General features: G+C 39.9%; 1 protein-coding gene across 2 annotated transcripts in view; it reads left to right on the top strand.

Moving 5' to 3' along the window:
- Positions 1–23,738, top strand: part of LOC126471018 (dymeclin) — a 168,600-nt gene that overhangs the window by 96,545 nt on the left and 48,317 nt on the right. For both annotated transcript variants that reach the window (XM_050099079.1, XM_050099078.1), the window contains exons 8-9: positions 19,055–19,236; positions 20,841–20,966. In XM_050099079.1, the coding sequence (XP_049955036.1) occupies positions 19,055–19,236; positions 20,841–20,966 (308 nt within the window). The remainder of the gene's footprint in view (positions 1–19,054; positions 19,237–20,840; positions 20,967–23,738) is intronic.

Genomic DNA, 23,738 nt, shown 5'->3' with positions numbered 1-23,738 from the left:
GTCGAAAGATTGAACAGTGCACAGATAACTTAGTCTTGGTACTGACTTCCTTCTTGCAGAAGAGAGTAGATCGTAGCTGAGCACTCACTGCATTAGCCTTGCTACACCTCGCTTCCAGTTCTTTCACTATGTTGCCATCCTGTGAGAATATGCATCCTAAGTACTTGAACCCGTCCACCTGTTCTAACTTTGTTCCTCCTATTTGGCACTCAATCCGTTTATATTTCTTTCCCACTGACATTACTTTCGTTTTGGAGATGCTAATCTTCATACCATAGTCCTTACATTTCTGATCTAGCTCTGAAATATTACTCTGCAAACTTTCAATCGAATCTGCCATCACAACTAAGTCATCCGCATATGCAAGACTGCTTATTTTGTGTTCACATATCTTAATCTCACCCAGCCAGTCTATTGTTTTCAACATATGATCCATAAATAATATGAACAACAGTGGAGACAGGTTGCAGCCTTGTCTTACCCCTGAAACTACTCTGAACCATGAACTCAGTTTACCGTCAACTCTAACTGCTGCCTGACTATCCATGTAAAGACCTTTAATTGCTTGCAAAAGTTTGCCTCCTATTCCATAATCTCGTAGAACAGACAATAACTTCCTCCTAGGAACCCGGTCATATGCCTTTTCTAGATCTATAAAGCATAGATACAATTCCCTGTTCCACTCATAACACTTCTCCATTATTTGTCGTAAGCTAAAGATCTGGTCCTGACAACCTCTAAGAGGCCTAAACCCACACTGATTTTCATCCAATTGCTCCTCAACTAATACTCGCACTTTCCTTTCAACAATACCTGAGAAGATTTTACCCACAACGCTGATTAAAGAGATACCTCTGTAGTTGTTACAATCTTTTCTGTTTCCATGTTTAAAGATTGGTGTGATTACTGCTTTTGTCCAGTCTGATGGAACCTGTCCCGACTCCCAGGCCATTTGAATTATCCTGTGTAGCCATTTAAGACCTGACATTCCACTGAACTTGATGAGTTCCGACTTAATTTCATCCACCCCAGGTGCTTTATTGCACTGCAACCTATTGACCATTTTCTCCACTTCCTCAAACGCGATCCTACTTCCATCATCATTCCTATCCCATTCTACCTCGAAATCTGAAACATTACTGATCGTATTTTCACCTACATTGAGCAACTCTTCAAAATATTCCCTCCATCTACATCTACATCTACATCTACATCTACACTCCGCGAGCCACCTTACGGTGTGTGGCGGAGGGTACTTATTGTACCACTATCTGATCCCCCCTTCCCTGTTCCATTCACGAATTGTGCGTGGGAAGAACGACTGCTTGCAAGTCTCCGTATTTGCTCTAATTTCTCGGATCTTTTCGTTGTGATCATTACGCGAGATATATGTGGGCGGTAGTAATACGTTGCCCATCTCTTCCCGGAATGTGCTCTCTCGTAATTTCGATAATAAACCTCTCCGTATTGCGTAACGCCTTTCTTGAAGTGTCCGCCACTGGAGCTTGTTCAGCATCTCCGTAACGCTCTCGCGCTGACTAAATGTCCCCATGACGAATCGCGCTGCTTTTCGCTGGATCATGTCATCCACAGGATTCACCAGCAGTTTTCCTGACCTGTCCAAAATACTTGTCATTTCCTTCTTACCTCCCTTTCAAAGACTGCTAATTACACTCCAGAATGGTTTTCCAGCAGCTTGACCCAATGTCTCCAACCTGTTTCCATAGTCTTCCCAAGATTTCTTCTTGGATGCTGCAATTTTCTGTTTGGCTTTGTTTCTTTCTTCAACATAACTTTCTCTGTCTACCTGAGTTCTAGTATGTAGCCATTTTTTATACTCCTTCTTTTTCCTTTTACAGGCTGCCTTGACTGTGTCATTCCACCAAGCTGTTTGCTTCCTCCTACTTTTACACACTACTGTCCCAAGACATTCTTTAGCCACTTCTAGTACTGTGTCCTTGTACCTTGTCCATTCCTTTTCCAATGACTGTAATTGACTACATTCAACTAACTGGTACCTTTCTGAGATCGCTGTTATGTACTTGTGCCTGATTTCCTTATCCTGAAGTTTCTCCACTCTTATCCTCCTACACATGGACCTGACCTCCTGCACTTTCGGCCTCGCAATCCCAATTTCACTGCAGATTAAATAATGATCAGTGTCATCAAAGAATCCCCTGAATACACGTGTGTCCCTCACAGCCTTCCTAAATTCCTGATCTGTTATTATATAGTCAGCGACAGATCTGGTTCCCCTGCTTTCCCAAGTATACCGGTGAATGTTCTTATGTTTAAAAAAGGAGTGTAACTAATAACAATATATAACAATATATAACTAATAACAATATATTAGTAACTAATATATTGTTATAAAAATATAAGATTGGTGCAGAAGTTTGTAGCCTTTTTCCATAAGCTTAATAAACACAACAGATACACATAAGAGACATCAGTCATCAATAACATGTTCCCCTTTACCATTTACAACAGTCTGCCAACACTGGGGTAACTTTTTGATTCTGTGGCTGTAAAAATTGTGGTTTTGAGGTGAAAAATGTGTCAAGTTATGTTTGGAGCACATTTTCATCCAGAAAGCAAGTTCCTTTGAAATTGTTCCATAGAAAACAGAAAGAGCAAAAATCTGCAGGTGTAAGATAAGGTGAATAAGGTGTGTGCAGAATGACTTCCCAGCCCAACTCCTGTATAGAGTTTTTTGTCAATTATGCAGAATGGGGGTGGGTGTTATCGTGGTGTAGCATCACTTCATGCAGTCTTCTTGGTCATTGTTCTTCAGGGTGTATATGCCCCAGGTCTAGCTGGAAGTCCAGAAAAGAAACTTAGGAATTTTTTCATTCAGGAAAAATCTAGGAAATACATGGGTAATTTTTGGGATTCTGGGAATTTTTAGTTATTTTAGTTTCCAATTAGATTCCTGTACTTTTGACTGGTGTGAACATATACTCTAACAGAGAATTTCGCTTTAGCCTGCTACTGCAAAATAATACTGCAACAGTTAAACATAAACATGAGAATAACACCAAACTAAAGCTTTAGTTGCAAATAAAATGCACTATTTACACCAACAAAACACAGTGCGCACACAAATGTCTGCCAACAGCAAAATGTGACAAAGACTATGCAATACTTCATAACAAAAAACTTCTTTCAACGAGTATGACATCTAAACTGTTTACATTTGTCATAGGTCCTTGGAAAATATTGTAAATGGTGGTTTGAGAAGTATTACTTTCAAAGTAAATTTCCTTTTACACAAGATGAATTATGTAATGTGTGAGAATGTGCAGTGAATTTCTTAAATCGTGGTGTTTTTCACTGTTTCAAAACATAACACTTTGATGACCAGCCACTTAGAAAAATTTCAGGCACAGACCATCAGCCATTTATACCACATCCCATTCGGCTCTTACTCTTTTGTGAATATGTGCTTGGCTACCATGGGGCCCCAGCCTTTTGCATTACTTCCTTTCCATGCTGCAAGCTAATACTTCCACAATCCCTTCCCCCTCTGCCTCTTCATCAGTTGATTTTCTTGGTACAGACCTTGCTTGGACCTGGTTTATGACAGGGGCTCAGGTTTCCCCTTCCAGCATTTTCTGCAACTTTTCATTGAACACAAGGTCCCCATTGTTGGATTTGACTTGCCAACAATTTTCATAATTCTCTAGAAGTGTGGATTGTGCGGGGAAGGATGTCCAATGCAGTGTATGCTCCACCTTTGTGCCTTTTCATCTTCGCTTCCTTCCCTTTATTAAGGCAATATACCCAAAACCCTGCTCAGTAGCCATCCTGGTGTGGGGGAGCTCATAAAGTACCTGAAAGGTGGTAGCCCCGCTGCCCATGCAGGGATCACATTGTTGGTGCTTGAACTGAAAACTCTCCATATATGCCAAGGAGTATGTACCTGTTGTGACTGGGGCACGGGGACTGAGCAGTGGATTACCGTCTAGGTAGCCGTTGCTGAGGCTGGGTGGTGCTCACGGGGAGAGCCTCCGTTCAGAGTGGGTGGCACCATGGTGGCTGAGGCGCAAAAGAAGCAGATGAAATTATCTCCCACTAGTGACCATATGACACTAGCAGTCTCTATGAAAAGACAGTCCCTTTTTAATGCAGAGAGATAAGACCCTAAAAGATTCACTTCCCTGGCTATCCCGTGGGAGGAACGTAGGGCTAAGCGACAAGCAGAGCAATACTTCCTGCAGTACTTGATTTTGCACAAGGGCTGATGATGATACTGTCTTGGCCACAAAGCTCTTATTCTTTGTGGAGAACTTATAAGACAAGTTTGGGGAAGTGACAGCCATCTCAAAAATGAAAAGTGGGTCAGTTTTGATCAAAACAGCATCCCCTGCGTAGTCACAGGCGCTGCTCGCTTGTAACAAGCTGAGTGACATACCAGTGAATGTCCCTCCCCATAGTAGTCTAAATAAGGTCCAGGGCATCATTTTCGACAGAGACCTGCCCTTACAATCTGACGATGAGCTACATGCCAACTTGGATCGACAAGGAGTACTCTTTGTCTATCGTGTATGAAGGGGTTCAGAGGACAATAGGGTTGCTACTGGTGCCTTCATCTTGGCCCTTGAGGGCGATTCATTGCCTGAAAAGGTCAAGATGATGGTATACCATTGCAACCTCAAACCATATGTTCCCCTCCCTATATAGTGCTTCAAGGGTCTAAAGTTCAGGCACATGTCTTCGTGTTGGAACCGTAAGCCCATCTGTAGAGATTGTGGGCAGGTGCTAAATTCCAATGCTCCTCATGCCTCCCCCCCCCCCCCCCCCCCCCATCTGTATCAGCTGTGGAAAGCACCATTCTCCCTGCTCACCAGATTGCACTGTTTTCCAGAAAGAGAAGAAAATATGAGATTACAAAACTCTGGATAAAATGACTTACCAAGAGACCAGGAAGTAGTACAAGTGGTTGCACCCAGAATGTAGAACAATGTCATATTCTACAGCTATGATGACGTCATCTACTTTGGCAATTGTACTCCTACCTGTTACATCTCCGACAATGGGCCGTCCTGGCCCCCTGATGGGTGGGGATCTCCCCTCTTGCTGCTTCCCTGCACCTACTTTGGGCTCGATGGCTTCACACTCACCAGGAAATTTGTCCCCAGCTCCCAACCAAAGACAAATCACTTTCCTACAGCTTCTCTCACCAGTAAGGGGTCCCTCAGGACACTTTGGAAGAAAGTTTCCACTGGACTACAACCAGACACTAGCCAGTGCTGAAGGAGCCACTGCTTGCTGGCCACAAGGCTTCACGATCATAATCTTCATGTGAAACTTATTCAGAGAAACCCCTGAAATAATCAAAATTCTCTAAGAAGAGGAAAGAGAAAAAAAAAGTCCTCCAAGGAGGAGGATGTTGCGATGCCTTGCCGGATGGCTGTAGTATTTTCACTGCAGTGTTGGTAGCCCTCTCTCATGCTTTTGAGAATATCCGTTCCTGCACCAGTGATTCCTTTGTCATCTGCAGAGCAGTTTTCAAGCTCTCTACCAATCCCAAAGAAAGCAGGTGTTGACAGATGTGAAAATTACCGAACAATCAGTTTAATAAGCCACAGCTGCAAAATACTAACACAAATTCTTTACAGACGAGTGGAAAAACTAGTAGAAGCCGACCTCGGGGAAGATCAGTTTGGATTCTGTAGAAATACTGGAACACGTGAGGCAATACGGACCTTACGACTTATCTTAGAAGAAAGATTAAGGAAAGGCAAACCTACGTTTCTAGCATTTGTAGACTTAGAGAAAGTTTTTGACAATGTTGACTAGAATACTCTCTTTCAAATTCTGAAGGTGGCAGGGGTAAAATACAGGGAGCGAAAGGCTATTTACAATTTGTACAGAAACCAGATGGCAGTTATAAGAGTCGAGGGACATGAAAGGGAAGCAGTGGTTGGGAAGGGAGTAAGACAGGGTTGTAGCCTCTTCCCGATGTTATTCAATCTGTATATTGAGCAAGCAGTAAAGGAAACAAAAGAAAATCTCAGAGTAGGTATTAAAATCCATGGAGAAGAAATAAAAACTTTGAGGTTCGCCGATGACATTGTAATTCTGTCAGAGACAGCAAAGGACTTGGAAGAGCAGTTGAACGGAATGGACAGTGTCTTGAAGGGAGGATATAAGATGAACATCAACAAAAGCAAAACGAGTATAATGGAATGTAGTCGAATTAAGTCGGGTGATGTTGAGAATATTAGATTAGGAAATAAGACGCTTAAAATAGTAAAGGAGTTTTGCTATTTGGGGAACAAAATAACTGATGATGGTCGAAGTAGAGAGGATATAAAATGTAGACTGGCAATGGCAAGGAAAGCGTTTCTGAAGAAGAGAAATTTGTTAACTTCGAGTATAGATTTAAGTGTCAGGAAGTCATTTCTGAAAGTATTTGTATGGAGTGTAGCCATGTATGGAAGTGAAACATGGACGGTAAATAGTTTGGACAAGAAGAGAATAGAAGCTTTCGAAATGTGGTGCTACAGAAGAATGCTGAAGATTAGATGGGTAGATCACATAACTAATGAGGAAGTATTGAATAGGATTGGGGAGAAGAGAAGCTTGTGGCACAACTTGACCAGTAGAAGGGATCGGTTGGTAGGACATGTTCTGAGGCATCAAGGGATCACCAATTTAGTATTGGAGGGCAGTGTGGAGGGTAAAAATGGTAGGGGGAGACCAAGAGATGAATACACTTAGCAGATTCAGAAGGATGTAGGTTGCAGTAGGTACTGGGAGATGAAGAAGCTTGCACAGGATAGAGTAGCATGGAGAGCTGCATCAAACCAATCTCAGGACTGAAGACCACAACAACAACACAACAACAACCAGTTTTTGGACTCGCATTGTGGAGGACGACGGTTCAAACCTGCATCCGGCCATCCTGATTTGGGTTTTCTGTGATTTTCCTAAATTGCTTAAGGCAAATGCCAGGATGGTTCTTTCGAAAGGCACAGCCAGTTTCCTTCCCTATCCTTCCTCAATGTGAGTTTCTACTCCATCTCTAATGCCCACACTGTCAACAGGATGTTAAACAGTAATCTCCTCCTAATCTTCGACCAGTGTTATCCTCACCATCCTTTGACCATTGCTATCCAGGATTTCCTGTATGCCCTCAAACAATGTGACCTTCGTCTGGACCCCAGACCACTTTGGGATCCTGGGGAATGAACTTGCTGATAGCCTGGCCAAACTGGCTACCAGTTAACTGACTCTTGAGATCAGTGTTATGGAAACAGGCCTCCGATCATTATTATGCCATCAAGTTTTAAGACTCTGAAATACAGAATGGCTGACTTTGATGTCACCAAACAGACTATGGGTGATAAGGGAGACTACTAATCTATGGAGGTCCTCCATGCGGGCCTCTCGCAAGGAATCTACCACCCTTTGCCAGATCTGCATCAGCCATATCTGACTGGCTCATGGTCATCTCTTCAGTTGTGAGGGCTCACCCCACTGTCGTCGTGGTTCCCATTTGACAGTGGTTCACATGCCATCAGATGCATAACATTATCTTTTTATGAATGTGGGCAGGTCTTTAAATGGTGAGTTGCTGCTTTGTTTGGGGTCAACCATACCTTTGTTTTCATTGTGTTAGCATAAAGACACCATTTCTCATCACCAGTAACCATACAGGATAAGAATGGTCGGTGTTGTTCACAAGCCAATTAATAACGGACAAGCCGGCCACTCGCTGAGTTCTGTGATTTTGGCTTAGAGCGTGCGGTACCCATAACCTGACTTTTTAACCTTCCCCATTGCATGCAAATGTCACATGATGGTAGAATGATCACATTTCATCACATTGCCAGTTCTCAAGTATGTTGATGTGGATCATCATGGTTTAATGTGTTTAAACGATCTTCATCAAATCCCGAAAGCTTTCCTATCGTGGAGAGTCACTAATGTCAAAACGATCCTCCTCAAAATGAGAAAACCATTTTCTTGCCATGCTCTGTCCATTGGCATTATCCCCACACATGGCACAAATGTTTCTGGTTGCCTCTGCCACTGCCACACCTCTACTGAACTCAAACAGAAGAGTATGTCATAAATGTTCCAATTTCTCCAATTGGCACTCCATTTCCTAGCATCCACAGCTCCACTCACTATCTCCAGATCCAGATGGCAATATGCAAACTCAAATAGCAGTGAACTAAAAGAGAGAGAGAGAGAGAGAGAGAGACAATTGATACATAAACCCCAGAATACCAATATGTCAAACAGAAACACTACAAACTTATGCACCATTTAGCTTTAAAATCTTTCAAAAATCCTTAGTGTTTATGTCAGAAATACAAGCCTTCAAATTCTCACAGTAGTTTTAAGATTTCAATTACAAAAACATTGATAAAAATGAATTTCATTCATCATCATCAAGAGGAGCACACCAACACACAAGCAAACGTCATGTACAGTACAACATAAATAGCTGCACTTGAAAATGGGAATAAATTCTTGAAATGTGTTGTTCTATGTGTGAAAAAATGTAATTGGTGCTGTGTTCTATTATTTAACCCTGCTCCTTTCCCATCGAAAGTTATTAAAAGGTACTACAATTTTAAATTTAGGTTCTGTTTTCTCGTCAGCAGTTACATTTGTGCCAGGATTATATAGATTCAAAAGTACACTGGTGTGCAAAATTTAAGGATGAAAGTAACTTTCACTAGTGTATCACTGCCAAGTAACATAGCTTGAAAAAACGTGGGTCATTCATAGAAATAACTGACACAGTATAGAACGAAAGATAACTGAAAAAAAAAACCACGCAGTGAAATGGACAGAAATGACACTTCCATTCAGAGATAACAATAACACTGAAGTGACCACAATTCATGATATTTACAGAAAAAAAGCAGTCGATAGTCGTATGTTTTCAGAAGTTGTAAGTTTATTTACATGACCAGTTTCAGCATCTCGATTAATGCCATCTTCAGGCCCCTATGCCCTCTATGTATAGAGAATTAGATACATTGATGCATGCATAATCGGAGCCATTGGTACCTGGATTCCATCAATTTTTTTGTGGAGTGTGTACCTCGAATACTTGACTTGACTTGACTTGACTTGTCCAGTTTTCGAAGTACACAATCCACAAAAAATTCACAAAATCCAGGTATTGATGGCTCTTGTGCGTACATTGATATCTCCTATTCTCTATAAGGGAAGTGCATAGGGGCCTGAAGATGGCATTAATGAGGTGCCAAAACTGGTTGTGTAAATAAAATAACATCATCTGAAAATGTACAGCTGTTTGGTTATATTTCATTGTTAAATTTCTGACTAGTCGCTGTCCCATATCCGTGATCGATCAGCAGAGATGTAATCTGTGGTGGTCCCCAGGAAATGACAAAAGATGGGACATGGTTCTTAATAGGGTGTGTGATCACCACAGATGGCAATGTATGCTATGCAATGTGCTCCCATGCTGGTCACAAGATTGGTAAGTAATTCTTGTGGTTGGGTGTCCCTTTCCTCCACTAGCATGGATGACAACTGCTAGATGATTGTTGGTGCATGTTAATATACTGCAGTACGTCTTCATAATGCACCCCACATTGGATTTAAGTTGAAGGAATGGACAGGCCAGTCCATATGCCAAATATATTGTTCTGAGAATGTCGTCACGTGCACTGTTCGATGCAGTCACACATTGTCTTCCATAAAAAGTCATGGCAGAATGCACCACTTAAGACACACACGAGGAAGGAGTACAGTGTCACAATAATGTTTAGCAGTGAGTGTACTGTGATCAAAGATATGGAGATCATTACGTCCATGCAGCTTTATGCCTCCCCACACTATAACACGTAGACTGCCAAAACGGTACTGGTCAACAGTGATCGTGGGTGCATTACATCTTCTCACCAACAGCCAGCATTGTCGAACATGATTGTTTTGGTGGTCCAGGTGTTATGGTGTGGGGAGGCATAATGTTGCATGGGCATATTGATCTCCAAATCTTTGAACACAGTACACTCACCAGTCAATGTTATTGTGACACTGTATCCTTCCCCACGTATGTCTTTTCAGGGGTGCATTTGGCACTGACTTCTTTTTATGGATGACAATTCGCAATTGCATCAAGCTGCACAAGTGGGGAGGAGCTCTTGGAAATAGAGGGTATTTGGCGAATGACCTGGCCTGCCCTTTCCCAGACTTAAATCCCATCGAGCATATCTAGGATGTAATGGGGAGATGTGCTGCAAGAAGGTAACATGCACCAATGACCATCCAGCAGTTATCAACCATGCTGGTGGCGGAATGGGACACCCTACCACAAGAACTACTTACCAATGTTGTGGCCAGCACAGATGCATCTGGCAGAATATACGTTACTGTCCATGGTGAATACATACCATATGCCCCACTTTTTGTAACATGGAGGGTAACATTATACATAATTTTGACTTCAGTGTAGTTGTTGTCTTTGAATGGAAGTATCATTTCTGATCATCTTGTTGTGTGTTTGTTTCAGTTACTGCCTGTGTTATACTTTAGCAGTTTGTTCTGTGTATGTTCCAACTTTCTTTGAGCTGTATTCCTTTAAGTTTTGTTCACCAGTGTATTTCTCCTATGGGTGCCAACTTATCACTTACTCTTTGTGCTCTTCAAGCAGGCTCGTCATCAGAGGGGAACCTGTTTCTGGATCTCATAGACTCTTTGTTGCTTCACTATATGAATTATACACACCAGCCAGTTACACCAACTCATACCAACTCATGTAGGCTTCAAGTGTTATTTGATATAAATCTTTTCAGCTGTCACCGTAAACATTTTGACCCTCTGTATTAGTCATTCTGACAACAATACTCTGAATACAATCATTCATAAGAGCTTGAAAAGAGGATTTTATAGCACTTTGAATATCTCATACCATATTAGACAAGGAGTCAGCTTCATACCACTTTGACTTGGTGCTCTTCTAGTTTGTGGATTAGGTTCTAAGGTCCACATGATATTTTCGTCATTTGACTGAGCCACTTGCATGTTGCCATGTATCATTCTCCGAAGTGTCTTCTGACTCAGATGCAGGATGAATTCTGTCATTAATTGTGTGATTTTCATCTTCAGACATATTCTCCTCACAGTCAGATGCATTTACTAATACTTCCAACTGTTTCTCAGGGGGAAAAATCATTTAGTTGTGATAGCCACACAGAAATTACTATGTTTGATGCAGTTCAAGCTACATGAACTGAGTCTGCACAAACAGTTGGTGAAACATTACCGGTAGTGATAATGCTTTGATAATTTGAACATAATAAGCGACTTTCATTGTAGTGTACCTAAAGAAATTTCAACAATGAACAAGCAAAGACTTGTATTGTTATAAAACACCATTATGAATGTATCTCATGCACATAGGAATACTGATATTTGTACATGTTGAGTTGTAACAAATTATGCTATAACAAGGGGGAGAGCCTTAAGATATGTAGAATGTAAAGAACAATGAAGTCATTGAGTTTAGAGTGTTAGTGCTTAAATACAAAAATGCAATGGAGGAAATATCTCCTTTGGGTCATATTGACTCAAAGAGAACAGAAGGGTTAAATCATTATTAAATCATTATTAAAACACATGATTTGCAGCTTTCAAAAAATAATGATGCACTATTGTGTGTTCAGATAGTTTTGAATACCTGCATGAAGTTTCTGTTGTAGTTTCATGTGGGTCTCATTTTGAAACGCTACCATGACATTTACACGTAAAACGATCACAACCTCAATTCCTACAAAAACAGATCATATTGTAACTTGCCAACTAAGGAATCTCACTGTTGTGTATGTTAGGTATGTTTCATGACATTTTTCCAATTCGTGAATCTACATTTAAATACACACCCTACAATGTATGTTGCATAGCGGAGGGCACCCTGTGCCACTACTAGTCCTTTCCTTTCCTGTTCCACTTGCAAATAGAGCGAGTGAAAAATGACTGTCTGTATGTGTCCATATGAGCCCTTATCTCAATTATCATTATGTAAAATGTGTGTTGATGCCAGTAGAATCATTCTGCAGTCAGCCTCAAATACCAGTTCTCTAAACTTTCTCAGTAGTGCTCCTCAAAAAGAATGTTGCCTTTCCTCCACGGATTCCCATTTGAGTTGCCGAAGCATCCACATAATACTTGCATGTTGTTCTAACCTACTGTTAACAAATCTAACAGCTCGCCTCTGAATTGCTTTAATGTTTTCCTTCAATCTGACTTGGTGCAGATCCCAAACTCTCAAACAGTACTCAACAATGGGTCATAGCATTGTCCTATACGCGGTTTCCTTTAGAGATGAAACACACTGCTCTAAAATTCTCCCAATAAACTGAAGTCGAACATTCACCTTCCCTACTACAACCCTTCATATTGTTTTGCAACATTATGCCTAGATATTTAATCGGTGTGACTGTGTCCGGAAGCACATGACTAATGCTGTGCTCGAACATTATGGGATTGTTTTACCTACTCATCTGCGTTAACTTCTATTTTTCTACATTTAGAGGTAGCTGGCATTCATCACACCAACTAGAAATTTTGTATAAGTCGTATTGTATCATCCTACACTCACTCATTGACAACCATACACCATAGCATCATCAGCAAACAGCTGCAGACAGCTGCTTACCTTGTCTGCCAGATCATTTATGTATATAGAAAATAACAGCAGTCCTATCACACTTCCCTGGGCCCACTTCTGATGATACCCTTGTCTCTGATGAACACTCGCCGTCTAAGACAACATTCTGGGCCCTGTTATGTGAGAAGTCTTTGAACTACTCGTGTACCTGGGAACCTATTCTGTATGCTTGTACCTTTGTTAACAGTCGGCAGTGTGGCACCTTATCAAATGTGTCATGGAAATCTACGAATATGGAATCTGTATGCTGCCCTTCCTGCAGTCCATGGATTATTTCATGTGAGAAAACGACAAGCTGCATTTCACTCAAATGGTGCTTTCAGAAACTGTTCTGATTTGTAGACAGAAGCTCTTCCCGCTCAAGGAAATCCATTATACTCAAACTGAGAGTATGTTCAAGGATACTGCAGCAGACTGATGTTAATGATGTTGGTCAGTAATTTTGCGGGTCTGTTCTTTTACCCTTCTTATTTATCGGAGGCACCTGCGGCTCATTCCAGTCGCTTGGGACTGTGCACTGGGCAAGAGATTTGTGATAAGTGCAAGCTAAGTAAGGGGCTGATACTGTAGAGTACTCTTTGTAAACCCTAACTGGGATTCCTCCGGATCTGACATATTACTTACTTTCATCTCGTTTAGTTGTTTATCTGTACGAGGGATGCTTATTATTGTGTCCTCCAAATGGGAGTCTGTGCAGTTGTCCGTTGAAAGATTGCTGAATTGCTAAAATTGATTTTCAGTCCTTGAAAGTCTCCAGAAGTCAAAATTCTGATCATCTTGATGTTGTAGATTTGTGAAAATCCGTTATTTTTTGACATTATGTTGAATATTAAATTACACTTATGATCTGTATTGTGTAATAGACCATATTCTGTTTAGTAGAAATTACACATCACATTAATTTAGATGAAAACAAATGTTTATGGTAAATCTAGCTTCTTAAAGCAAAAATAACCGTGGAAGTAGGCAGCACTTTAAATGAACAGTGGTGACATTTTATCCACAACCTGACAGCATGGTCAATGTCACAGCACCAATTGAGGATTAATGACATTTCAAGGTTTCCTGAGGGCATGTTTAGTTGCTTTTTAACTAAATGCCCTGACTGCAACGTTCAACAAGAAAGAGTAGTACACACATCTCTTCTAGGTCAGTATCTGGATACTTTTGATTCAGTAATATTCTAGCCTCCTGCCCTGACTTTGCACGACATAGTGATGATAAATTACATACCTGAGCCTTCCTAATGAATCAGTATTTCTATTAATGAAAACAGGGTCAAATTCCTACAATAGTTCCAGTTCCTTCACGTACAGAAAGAAAAACTTGGCGGGAGAGTTTAATTTAATAATATGTATAGATATGTGATACTTGCTTCCATAACAGATGATCAAGTCATTCTCTGTGTAGACAGGTAAGAAAGTGATAATTTTAATGCTTTACCTAAAGCAATTCTGAAACAAACATAGAAGTGCTGCAAAGTGGGTCTGAGTTGGAACAAACATACACAGTCCAGTCACATTAGGGTGACAACCTCCTATGTTGAACATCAACATGCAGCAACTACTTATGAACAGTAGGTGGCAGCACTAGTAGTGGAGTGTATATAAAGCATGTCAGGTTGGAGGACTCCAAAAACATCGCATTCATTGTTGTAATGCATAAACAGAGTTATTTATCAGGTGTCCAAAAGGTCACGGCCATTGATTTTCTGGCCAGGGGTGGAAGCATTTCCATAAAAACTTAGTCTGTAAACTGTTCACGTGTCACTGTGGTTAGAGTATGCCATGCACAGCAAAATGGTGCTATCCAAAACTGCTGATGAGACATCTGTGGTGCACCATAGGTCATAGATAACAGAGGCAAACAACAGCTGCAGCGATGTGTAATGGTGAATAGATGTGCAACTGTTGGGTGGCTTGTGGTGGTCACTGCACTCCCTTTGATTATTGGTAATATTACTAGTGATAATCCAATCATTGGATTTTGTATGGCGCGATTGCACACGGGCGCGACAGATTGCACATAATGACCCGTGTCTTGGTGCCTGGAGTTTACAACCTTCACGCTATGTTTATATTAGTAAACTTTTAAGAGTTGGAAATAATCTGCAATACTTCACACAGTAAACTATAGGATTGACTCGATTTGAGGTACACTACTTTAATTAATCTTTCCTTAACCAGGGGTCTAGTTCACACACTCGAACTTTCTTCAGCAAGGACCCTAGCGACTCTTAATACATCACACGTCATATTGGTTACATTTCACATACACTGTTACAATAAATAGTACATGAAAATTTCACATACTAATTTACAAATATCTTTTCACTAATTACTGACATGTCTACTATGCTGTGGTGACTTTTCTTTGTTTTAATCAAAGCAATTATCTTTATTACTAAATTTTTAATCACCTTAAGGTTTCTGGTCGTTACACTTCTCAATAGTTTTGCACCCACAGCATAGTGTTCTGAAACTTGCAATTACAGTACCATTTGTTGTCTTCTGCTCCAAACTGCTGATTGAATTCCACAGTTATAACTTGGTATAAATATTTAAACAGAAATTTTCAGCCTCAGTAAGACTGACCATGCTTCCATTGTAATTTTGTTGAAACCATGACTCTTACAAAAGCCATGTATCATGTGGTAGAGGAAACAGGTTAACTATTGATAAAATTCACTGGTAATGCACTTTGATGTTAACACTGATTTAATATAAACTATTCATCGTAGCACAATATTATTACACTTGAAAATGATTACTTTTGTTGCTCTTTGTTATAAGGTGTGGATTCACACTTACGATCACAACACGTTGCTGGTAGCATCTTATTTGAACGAACTTGGCCAAAATAGTGCACTTAATAAATTTCCTCTTAGTAGTTGTATTCACATACCAAAGCGAGGATTCCAATTACGTGGTCATGCGCAGTTGCACTAGTCATTGCATTATTAATATCATAACTTTTAGTGCACTTAGTAATAAGTCTTGGCCTGCTTGCGTGCGATACATCCGATGCCTTGCTACCTCATGACTCGACTGCTCATTTTCTTTCTTCCCACGGCCAGCTAGGCTGTTCTGTTTTGGTTACCTGGGTGAATCCCCACCTTGCTACTCTCGTAAAATTAACTCGTACTTTTACTTACACCCTGTTTACTTTCATACATTCTTTTACCGTCAGTACATATTAATTATCTTTTTTTATTCATTCAATTATTATCTATATTCCTTGAACACTTTTGAATATTTACTTGGGGGGGGGGGGGGGGGGGTACTGGTCGTATAGTAAGGCTTGCAGTACTGTTCACCTTTTGGCCGCTAGATGGCTCTCCTTGCCTGTCTCCAGTCACTCCTGCCATCTCGCGCCATTCATTTACACTAATACTACTGCTCTCAGTGCTTGTAGCATCACAGCATGATTATTCAGATGAACCAAGCGGCCACCAATGTGTACCTCAATGACCGTTTAGCACACATTGCTCTATGTGGGCCTCTGCAGCAGGTGCCTTGGTTCATGCACCCATGCTGACTGTTGTTCATCAGCGATGCAGGCTGGAATTTGCACACAACTGGATGTCCACTGGGTGACAACAGGTGACCTTTTCAGATGAATCATATTTTATGCTCCTTTGGGCAGATGACTGTTGACAAGTACTGTGTGAAATGTCGGAAAGCAAACAAGGAGGGACTGTTACAGTCTGGGGAATATTTTCCTGGCAGTCTTTGGGCCATCTCATCAGTCTGGAAGGCACAGTGAATCAACACAAGTATATATCTATCCTCAGGGACCAGTCCACCTCTACATACAGTTAGTTTTTCTTCAGCATGATAGCATCTACCATCAGGACAGTGCAGTGTGTCATACAGCTTGCAGTGTACGTGTATGGTTTGAAGAACACCAGGATGAGTTTACTGTGTTCCCCTGTCCACCAAACTCTTCAGATTTTAACCCAATCAAGAATCTGTGGGACCACCTCATTCGGGCTGATCGCAACCATGGATCCTCAACCAGAAAACCTAGTGCACCTGGTCACAGCACTGGAGGCAGCATCACCCGACATCACTGTTATTACCTTTCAGAATGTCACTGACTCCCTTCCTGCATGTCTCGCAGCAGTCCGCACTGCAAAACGTGGTTATTTAGGCTTTCAGCAGGTGGTCACATTAATGTGACTGGACAGTGTAGTATAGGTAAGAACCATCAATACATTCTTTTGCATATAAATAATGCTTAAGCCTTGTGCACTACCATAATTCAGTATTAGTTCATCCTCAACATTACTTATGACAAGTACATTTTTCATTGCTGAAATAATAGAGATGTGATTAAAATTTCTATGAGCCTTGTAGAGAAAATGCACAAAGGTGAAAATAGTTGTGGGATACCTCCTAATATTGTGTCGGACCTTCTTTTGCCCAGTGTAGTGTAGCAACTTGACATGACATGGGCTCAACAAGTCTTCAGAAATCTCTTACAGAAATACTGAACCTTGATGTCTCTATAGCCATCTGTAATTGCGCAAGTGTTGCCACTGCAGAATTTTGTGTACAAACTGACCTCTCAATTATGTACCATTAGTGTTCAATGTGATTCATATCGGGCAATCACAGTGGCCATATCATTCACCCGAATTGTCCAAAATGTTCTTTGAACCAAATGCGAACAATTGCTGCCTGGTGACATGGCACATTGTCGTCCATAAAAATTCCATCATTGTTTGGGAGCACAAAATCAGTGAGTGGCTGCAAATGGTCTCCAAGTAGCCTAACATAACCATTTCCAGTCAGTGATTCCTTAAGTTGGACAAAAGGACCCAGTCCATTTTAAGTAAATGCAGCCAATGTCATAATGGAGCCACAACTAGCTTGTACAGTGCCTTGTGGACACTCTTAGGTCCAGGGCTTCATGGGCTCTGTGCTACACTCAAACCCTACCATCAGCTCTTCTTACAAACTGAAATTGGGACTCTCTGACCAGGCCACAGTTTTACAGCCATCTAGGGTCCAAACGATATGGTCACAAGCCCAGGAGAGGTACTGCAAGCGACATGCTGTTAGCAAAGGCACTTGCATCGGTCATCTGCTGCCATAGGCCATTAACACCATATCTTGCCCCACTGTCATAACAATATGTTCGTCGTACCTCCCACATTAATTTCTGCAGTTATTTCATGCAGTGTTGCTTGTCTGTTAGCACTGAGAATTCTACACCAGCACCTCTGCTCTTGGTTGTTAAGTGAAGGCCTTTGGCCACTGCGGTGTCCACGGTGAGAGGTAATGCCTTAAATATGGTATTCTTGGCACACTCTTGGTACTGTGGACATCGGTGTACTGAATTCCCCAACAATTTTTGAAATTGCACGTCCCATGCACCTACTTCCTATTACCTTTCCACATTCAAAGCCTGTTAATTCCCGTTGTGCAGCAATAATCACATTGGAAACTTGTTCACGTGAATCGCGTGAGTACAAATGACAGCTTCACCAATGCCCTGCACTTTTATGTCATGTGTAAACAATACTACTGCGATCTGTGTATGTGCGTATTGCTATCCCAAGACTTTCACTACCTCAGTGTATGTCTATAACATTTGAGCTGGAGGCCTAAAAAGTGAAGAGAATATGCTAAAGGATATAATCTCCCCCTCCATCCCTTTTCACCCCAGAGAGAGAGAGAGAGAGAGAGAGAGAGAGAGAGAGAGAGAGAGAGAGAGAGTTTTACACATGGTCCAGTTTATAGCTGCAGTGAGATTTCCACTGGTGTGCAACCTTTTTTCTCCTAGATGGAGAAATTGTTATTTCAAAAAGGAAAAACCTCTTTTGTTTGTTTTTCTCCATTCTCTGTGGTTTCCAAGTAGTTAATATTTCAGCTCAATTAGTGTTTTATTTATTTTTTGTATTAATAAATACCAGATTGTTTGTTATAATATAAATAAGATTTATATATGCCTCAGAGGTTTGTTTTATGTCTATTAAATATTTTGAATTTGTGGCAAATAAATAATAATAGTAATACCAAAGTTAATGTCGTGGTTAAATAACATAAAAGTAAGGAACAATTTAGTTTACAAATGGGAGGAAACTACAGATTGTAATTGTATGTTGTCAACTGTGATATTATTATCCTAATATCAAACAAGTGAGCAATACGGCTTCTTTAGTGTACCCTATTAAATGTTTACATTTTTCTGCGACAATTAAAGTCCAAGGGAAACATTATGAAACACTTAATTCATTATTATCACAGACAACGGGATAGAGCAGTTAAATGTGTACATTCTGATTAAATTTTCTTATATGATCAGTGAAAATGTTGAGGTGTTACTCAGCTAATCCAAAAGTCGCATATTATATTTTGACTAATAAAGTTTTTGTTGTTGCAGGCAATGTAGAAATCACACCTACAAGAGCAGCTTCAACTTTCAAGATTGATATGTCCCAGTTGTATAAAACACTGAGCACAGCTGTCAGTAGTGATCAAACAACACTACTTCTTTATCTATTAGTGCATAGGAATCCTCATGTACGGACGTACATATTAGCATGTTCTGACATTGAACAATTGGTATGGAAATGAATGTACTTTATTATTAGTATTATTATTTTTTATTATTATAATTGTCATATATGTAATTGCATACTGTACCATTTGGATACCAGTAAGTTGTGTTTATAGTCATGCTGTAATTTTTAACTTGAATAATATTTGAAGATTTCTGTCTTCATTTGCTTCCCACTAACACTTGTAAAGAGGATTCTGTTGTGCAACTCATAAGTGTCCCTGATCACACTCATGAAACTCATCATTGTATCTTAACAGCTTCATGATTTCAGTTTTTCGCTGTTAATTTTTGAAGGGGTCCTTCAATTTTCTGTTTTTTAAAAAAAATTGAGTTTCAATAGGAAAACCTCACTGAACCAGTTTTTCATCACTTTGCAAACGAATTCATACCTTAAAAACTCTGTAGTGTACTTTATACCCAAGGGTAAAGTGATCACATTTTTATGTTGTATTGTTGGTGTCTGTTATTTTATAATGCACCTCAGAGTCACGAACTCCATTTCATCTTTGAGGCCTCCCTTTCCTACATTGTGAGCGGCACAGTCTTCACATAGCATTTGTGGAGACATCACTAAAGAGATAATAATTGGATAATAGGACACTGCAGCTAAAAAAAAGTAGTAAACTAGAAGGTCATATAAGAACTATAACAGAAACAGAAAAAATAGGGTAGATAATGCATTCAGGAATATCTAAAACAGACATGGACACAATGGACTGAAAAGAAAGTTCATATTTAGTACACAGAGTATCTTGTTGCAAAGATGAAAGTTTGTTAGGGTGTGTTCCAGAATCGATTCATCTCATCCTTAGGAGAACAGTAATAACTGCCCCGGCTGTGCTGGTGAAATGTGTTGTTGCAAATTAGCTCTTCTACACTTTGTAATGGACTATTAAGATTCTGAATGAACAGCAAGAGTATTTTAAAATTATGATGAATAATGAATATATATTTCACCAGGACTGTAATTTTCCAAAAGATTCATGTGGGAATGATGCTGCTGCCAAAGCTGAGGACCAGGGAAAGATGATGCTCAGTCCCAGAAAATTATTGGTACAGAATTATCCATTGACAGCCCACTGTAATTTAGAATGTTATTCAGATGCCTTTCATAAATTTATTGCTGTTCATCTGAATATCACATGATAAATAGATCCATTATTTGTATTTATATTAACTCAGGGGCAGGATTCACTCTGTGGTAGTTCGCTGAGCATCCACAACCATAATGACAATTTTTTGTTCTTAGATGTTTGTTAGACTTTCATATATATGTAACTGTTCATGTAATTTTATATTTTTATGGTGTGCTATTCAATATAACCAAAATGTTAGAAAGAATTTAATTTTACACTTGTCATGTGTGCTTGAAGTAGAGCATTTGTGACATTAAAATGTTGTAGGGTACTAGAACTAGGCTTTGTTAAGGCGGTGGTATTTCACTTCATATGTTGGATGATCTTTTTCCATGAAAGTCAGCAGTCAGAGCTAATGCTCACATGGCACATAGTTTTAATCCATCATAAATGGCTTATTTCATTTTGTCCCTTCTGAGTGAATTATTGACATTTTCCTATAATTGTGATTTTTCTTTTATTTTTTTCAGGTTATCCCCATTCTGAAGACTTTATACCATGCCCCCAACAGCAATTCTCATCACATATACATGTCATTAATTATTTTGCTCATTCTGAGTGAAGATGATCTTTTCAACAAGGCAGTTCATGAGATGGTAAGTTAATGTAGTTGCAAACAGTGTTTGAGGTGTACTGTAACAATTTCTAGCACGCATTGCCATTATATAGTTTCGATTTGTGAAAGGAAGAAAAAGTTGGGCCACTGCAGACAAAATGACGGAAAAATTAGACTATTTGCCAATAGCAACAGATGAACCAGGCCAGAGCATGATGTCAAACAGAGGAATGGGCCACTGATTTAGGAAATGTGAGATATCAGACACTCACTCTGTGTTCACATGTGCTGTGTGTGCTAAGGATTGTTTACTTGACTGGCTGGCAGATGGTGCTGAAGATCTTCTGGTATATACGGCAAAGATTATGGACCTGACTGAACATCCAAATCACAGAAACAGCACCTAGGTATCAAAAAATAAGAGGCACAGAGGCTATAAAACTTAATGCACTTATTAGGGTTCACTATCTATCATTCAGGCTTAATCAATGGGAGATAGCTGAGAATAAAAGACCTATGTTAAGTACAACTGATATTTATTTTTCTAAAACTGCTTATCTTTATCTTTTGTAACTTGAGGTTGGGACAGTTTATTTCTTGGAAATGAATTCTGGAACGCTACATCACACAGATGCACTAGTCATTATTTACAAAGAAATTAACAACAGCCTTTAACAGGAGAAATGAGAGGGCGAAGGTGATGAGGAACATGGCAAGATGAGCTACAATGATGTTGGAGCATCATGACAACAATAGCACAGGGCACTGAGCAGTGCAAGAACAATAGTGGGATACTAATTGGGTAGTAACAAACATAACAAATAAACAGACACAAACAAACGAATCTAACACAGCATGTCGTTACTCATCCGCTGGGTTCAGCGCGAATCCTTGACCTCGATTAACTGTAGTACTGATTTCGAATGGATGACTTTAACTGGGGAGTTGACAAAGTGGTTTATGACTTATTTTAGACATAGCATATTAACCTGAAGTTGATTTATCTCTTGTCATGCTGTTGATGTCAAAGGTATATAAAACAATTTTCTTTGATCACATGGCCTGTCTTCCAATGTGAGACTGTCAGCAGCTGCACGGAACTCAGCAAACACCTGTAGGATGCACATTAAGTGCCTTGTCACTACACGTCATATATCTGGTATATTTATGAGGGTTTTTTTTTTTTTTTTTTTTTTTTATCCTGCATCCACGTGGCAGCTTTTAAGTAGCAACAATGTTTATTGTCAAGGTTGCACAAATTCACCTCACGGATGACCACAGGAATGGAAGTTGCCTGTGTATTAGAAACTGTGGTTTAGATGTCACCTCATCTCTCATTTGGAAACTCACCTTGTCACGGGTTTATTGCTAGACTCAAGTTCTGGATGTAATAACAGTTTGACTTATTAGGCAAACAGCCATTCACTGTGTTATGTCTTTTTTTTAATTACTCACTAATTATGCAGAAAAACGACACAAACACTGAATGAAAATCACTGTGCCTTGGGCGAAATTTGATGTGGCATATTCCATTTTACCACCTTACTTCCATCTGCCACAGCAGGTCAGCCGGACAGACTTCTTCTCTTCATTTAGATATATATGTTTAAAAAACAAACTGATCTTGGACACATTCCTGTCATACACACCAACTAACGGCATTTGACAACTTTACATTACAGCTACCAATTATTTGTCCAAATTCAAGCACATTTCTTAAGAACTAGTTCACTCAAGAGAGAATTGTCCATGTCATGGGCAGGATTAGAATCAACAACCTTCAAAAAATGGGTCTTAGTATCTAGGCCTACACAGCCTCCACCGGCTGAATGGATATAGTTGTACAGGCATACTTAAAGGGGCAAGAAAGTTTGAATATTTCTTCTTTCAGTCTGTCACCACTGCTGCTCCTTTTGACTACAATGTCTCTCCCACCCGCACTCGCCCACCCCACCCCTCTCGGCATCAGCATAAGAATGGCAAGCACAAATCATGTTGTGGGCAGTCAGTTTCAGTAGCTCAGTGGGAGCATCCAGTTCATTACTCTAATTGAAAGAGGCAAGTTTTCAATTAAAGATGCAGGCAGGAGGTGTGGTGTACCAACTACTAGTGCAAAGGGATGGTGGAAGAATTATGTTGGACGAGGTACTATGTGTGTGGCTTTTGGTTTCCTGTAAGTGTTTGATGTCTGCAAGAGTTCATCACAGATTTACATCCTAAGCCTTTCCAGGTTCCATGTGAGGACACGTGATTGAAGTTAGAAATAATGGAGGATTCTGACCATGACATTAGAGCACTGAAAGCATTTTATTTTCTTTACTTGTTCTTTTACTCAATTTTCTGTCAGTTAGAGCCAGTAGGTGATCACTTGGCAATGGAAAAAATATCTACCCCAAGATAGTAAAATATGAGTTAGTTTTCCTTTACGTTACCTTTTTAATTGAAATAAGTTTCTTTTAAATATATTTTTTGAATATTACATTCCTCTTTCATTTGCTCTCTGCCTACACATGTACAAATTAATAAATTGAGAGGCGCTTTCTAAGGCACTTCATCTCTCTCTGCCCGTTGATTGATAGCCCCTGCATCCTACCAAAAGTTGCCATAGCATCCAACTGTGACCACCTCTGCAAAATACTGAATAGAGACTGCCAGGTAACTGTATGAATAGTTTTCAGTATTATATATCACGAGGAAAACTAGCAGCATTCCCAATGTCACGAAACTTGTTGTACTATTTTCAGTTAATTCAATGGAGCCAGTAGTTGAACCAACAGTAAAATATTGTAGACTATTCAAGACCCCACATTCA

The sequence above is a fragment of the Schistocerca serialis genome, chromosome 3, assembly GCF_023864345.2.
Source record: "Schistocerca serialis cubense isolate TAMUIC-IGC-003099 chromosome 3, iqSchSeri2.2, whole genome shotgun sequence".
NCBI lineage: Eukaryota > Metazoa > Arthropoda > Insecta > Orthoptera > Acrididae > Schistocerca > Schistocerca serialis.
The sequence above is the reverse complement of the archived record's forward strand: the minus strand, read 5'-3'. Positions and strand labels throughout refer to the sequence as shown.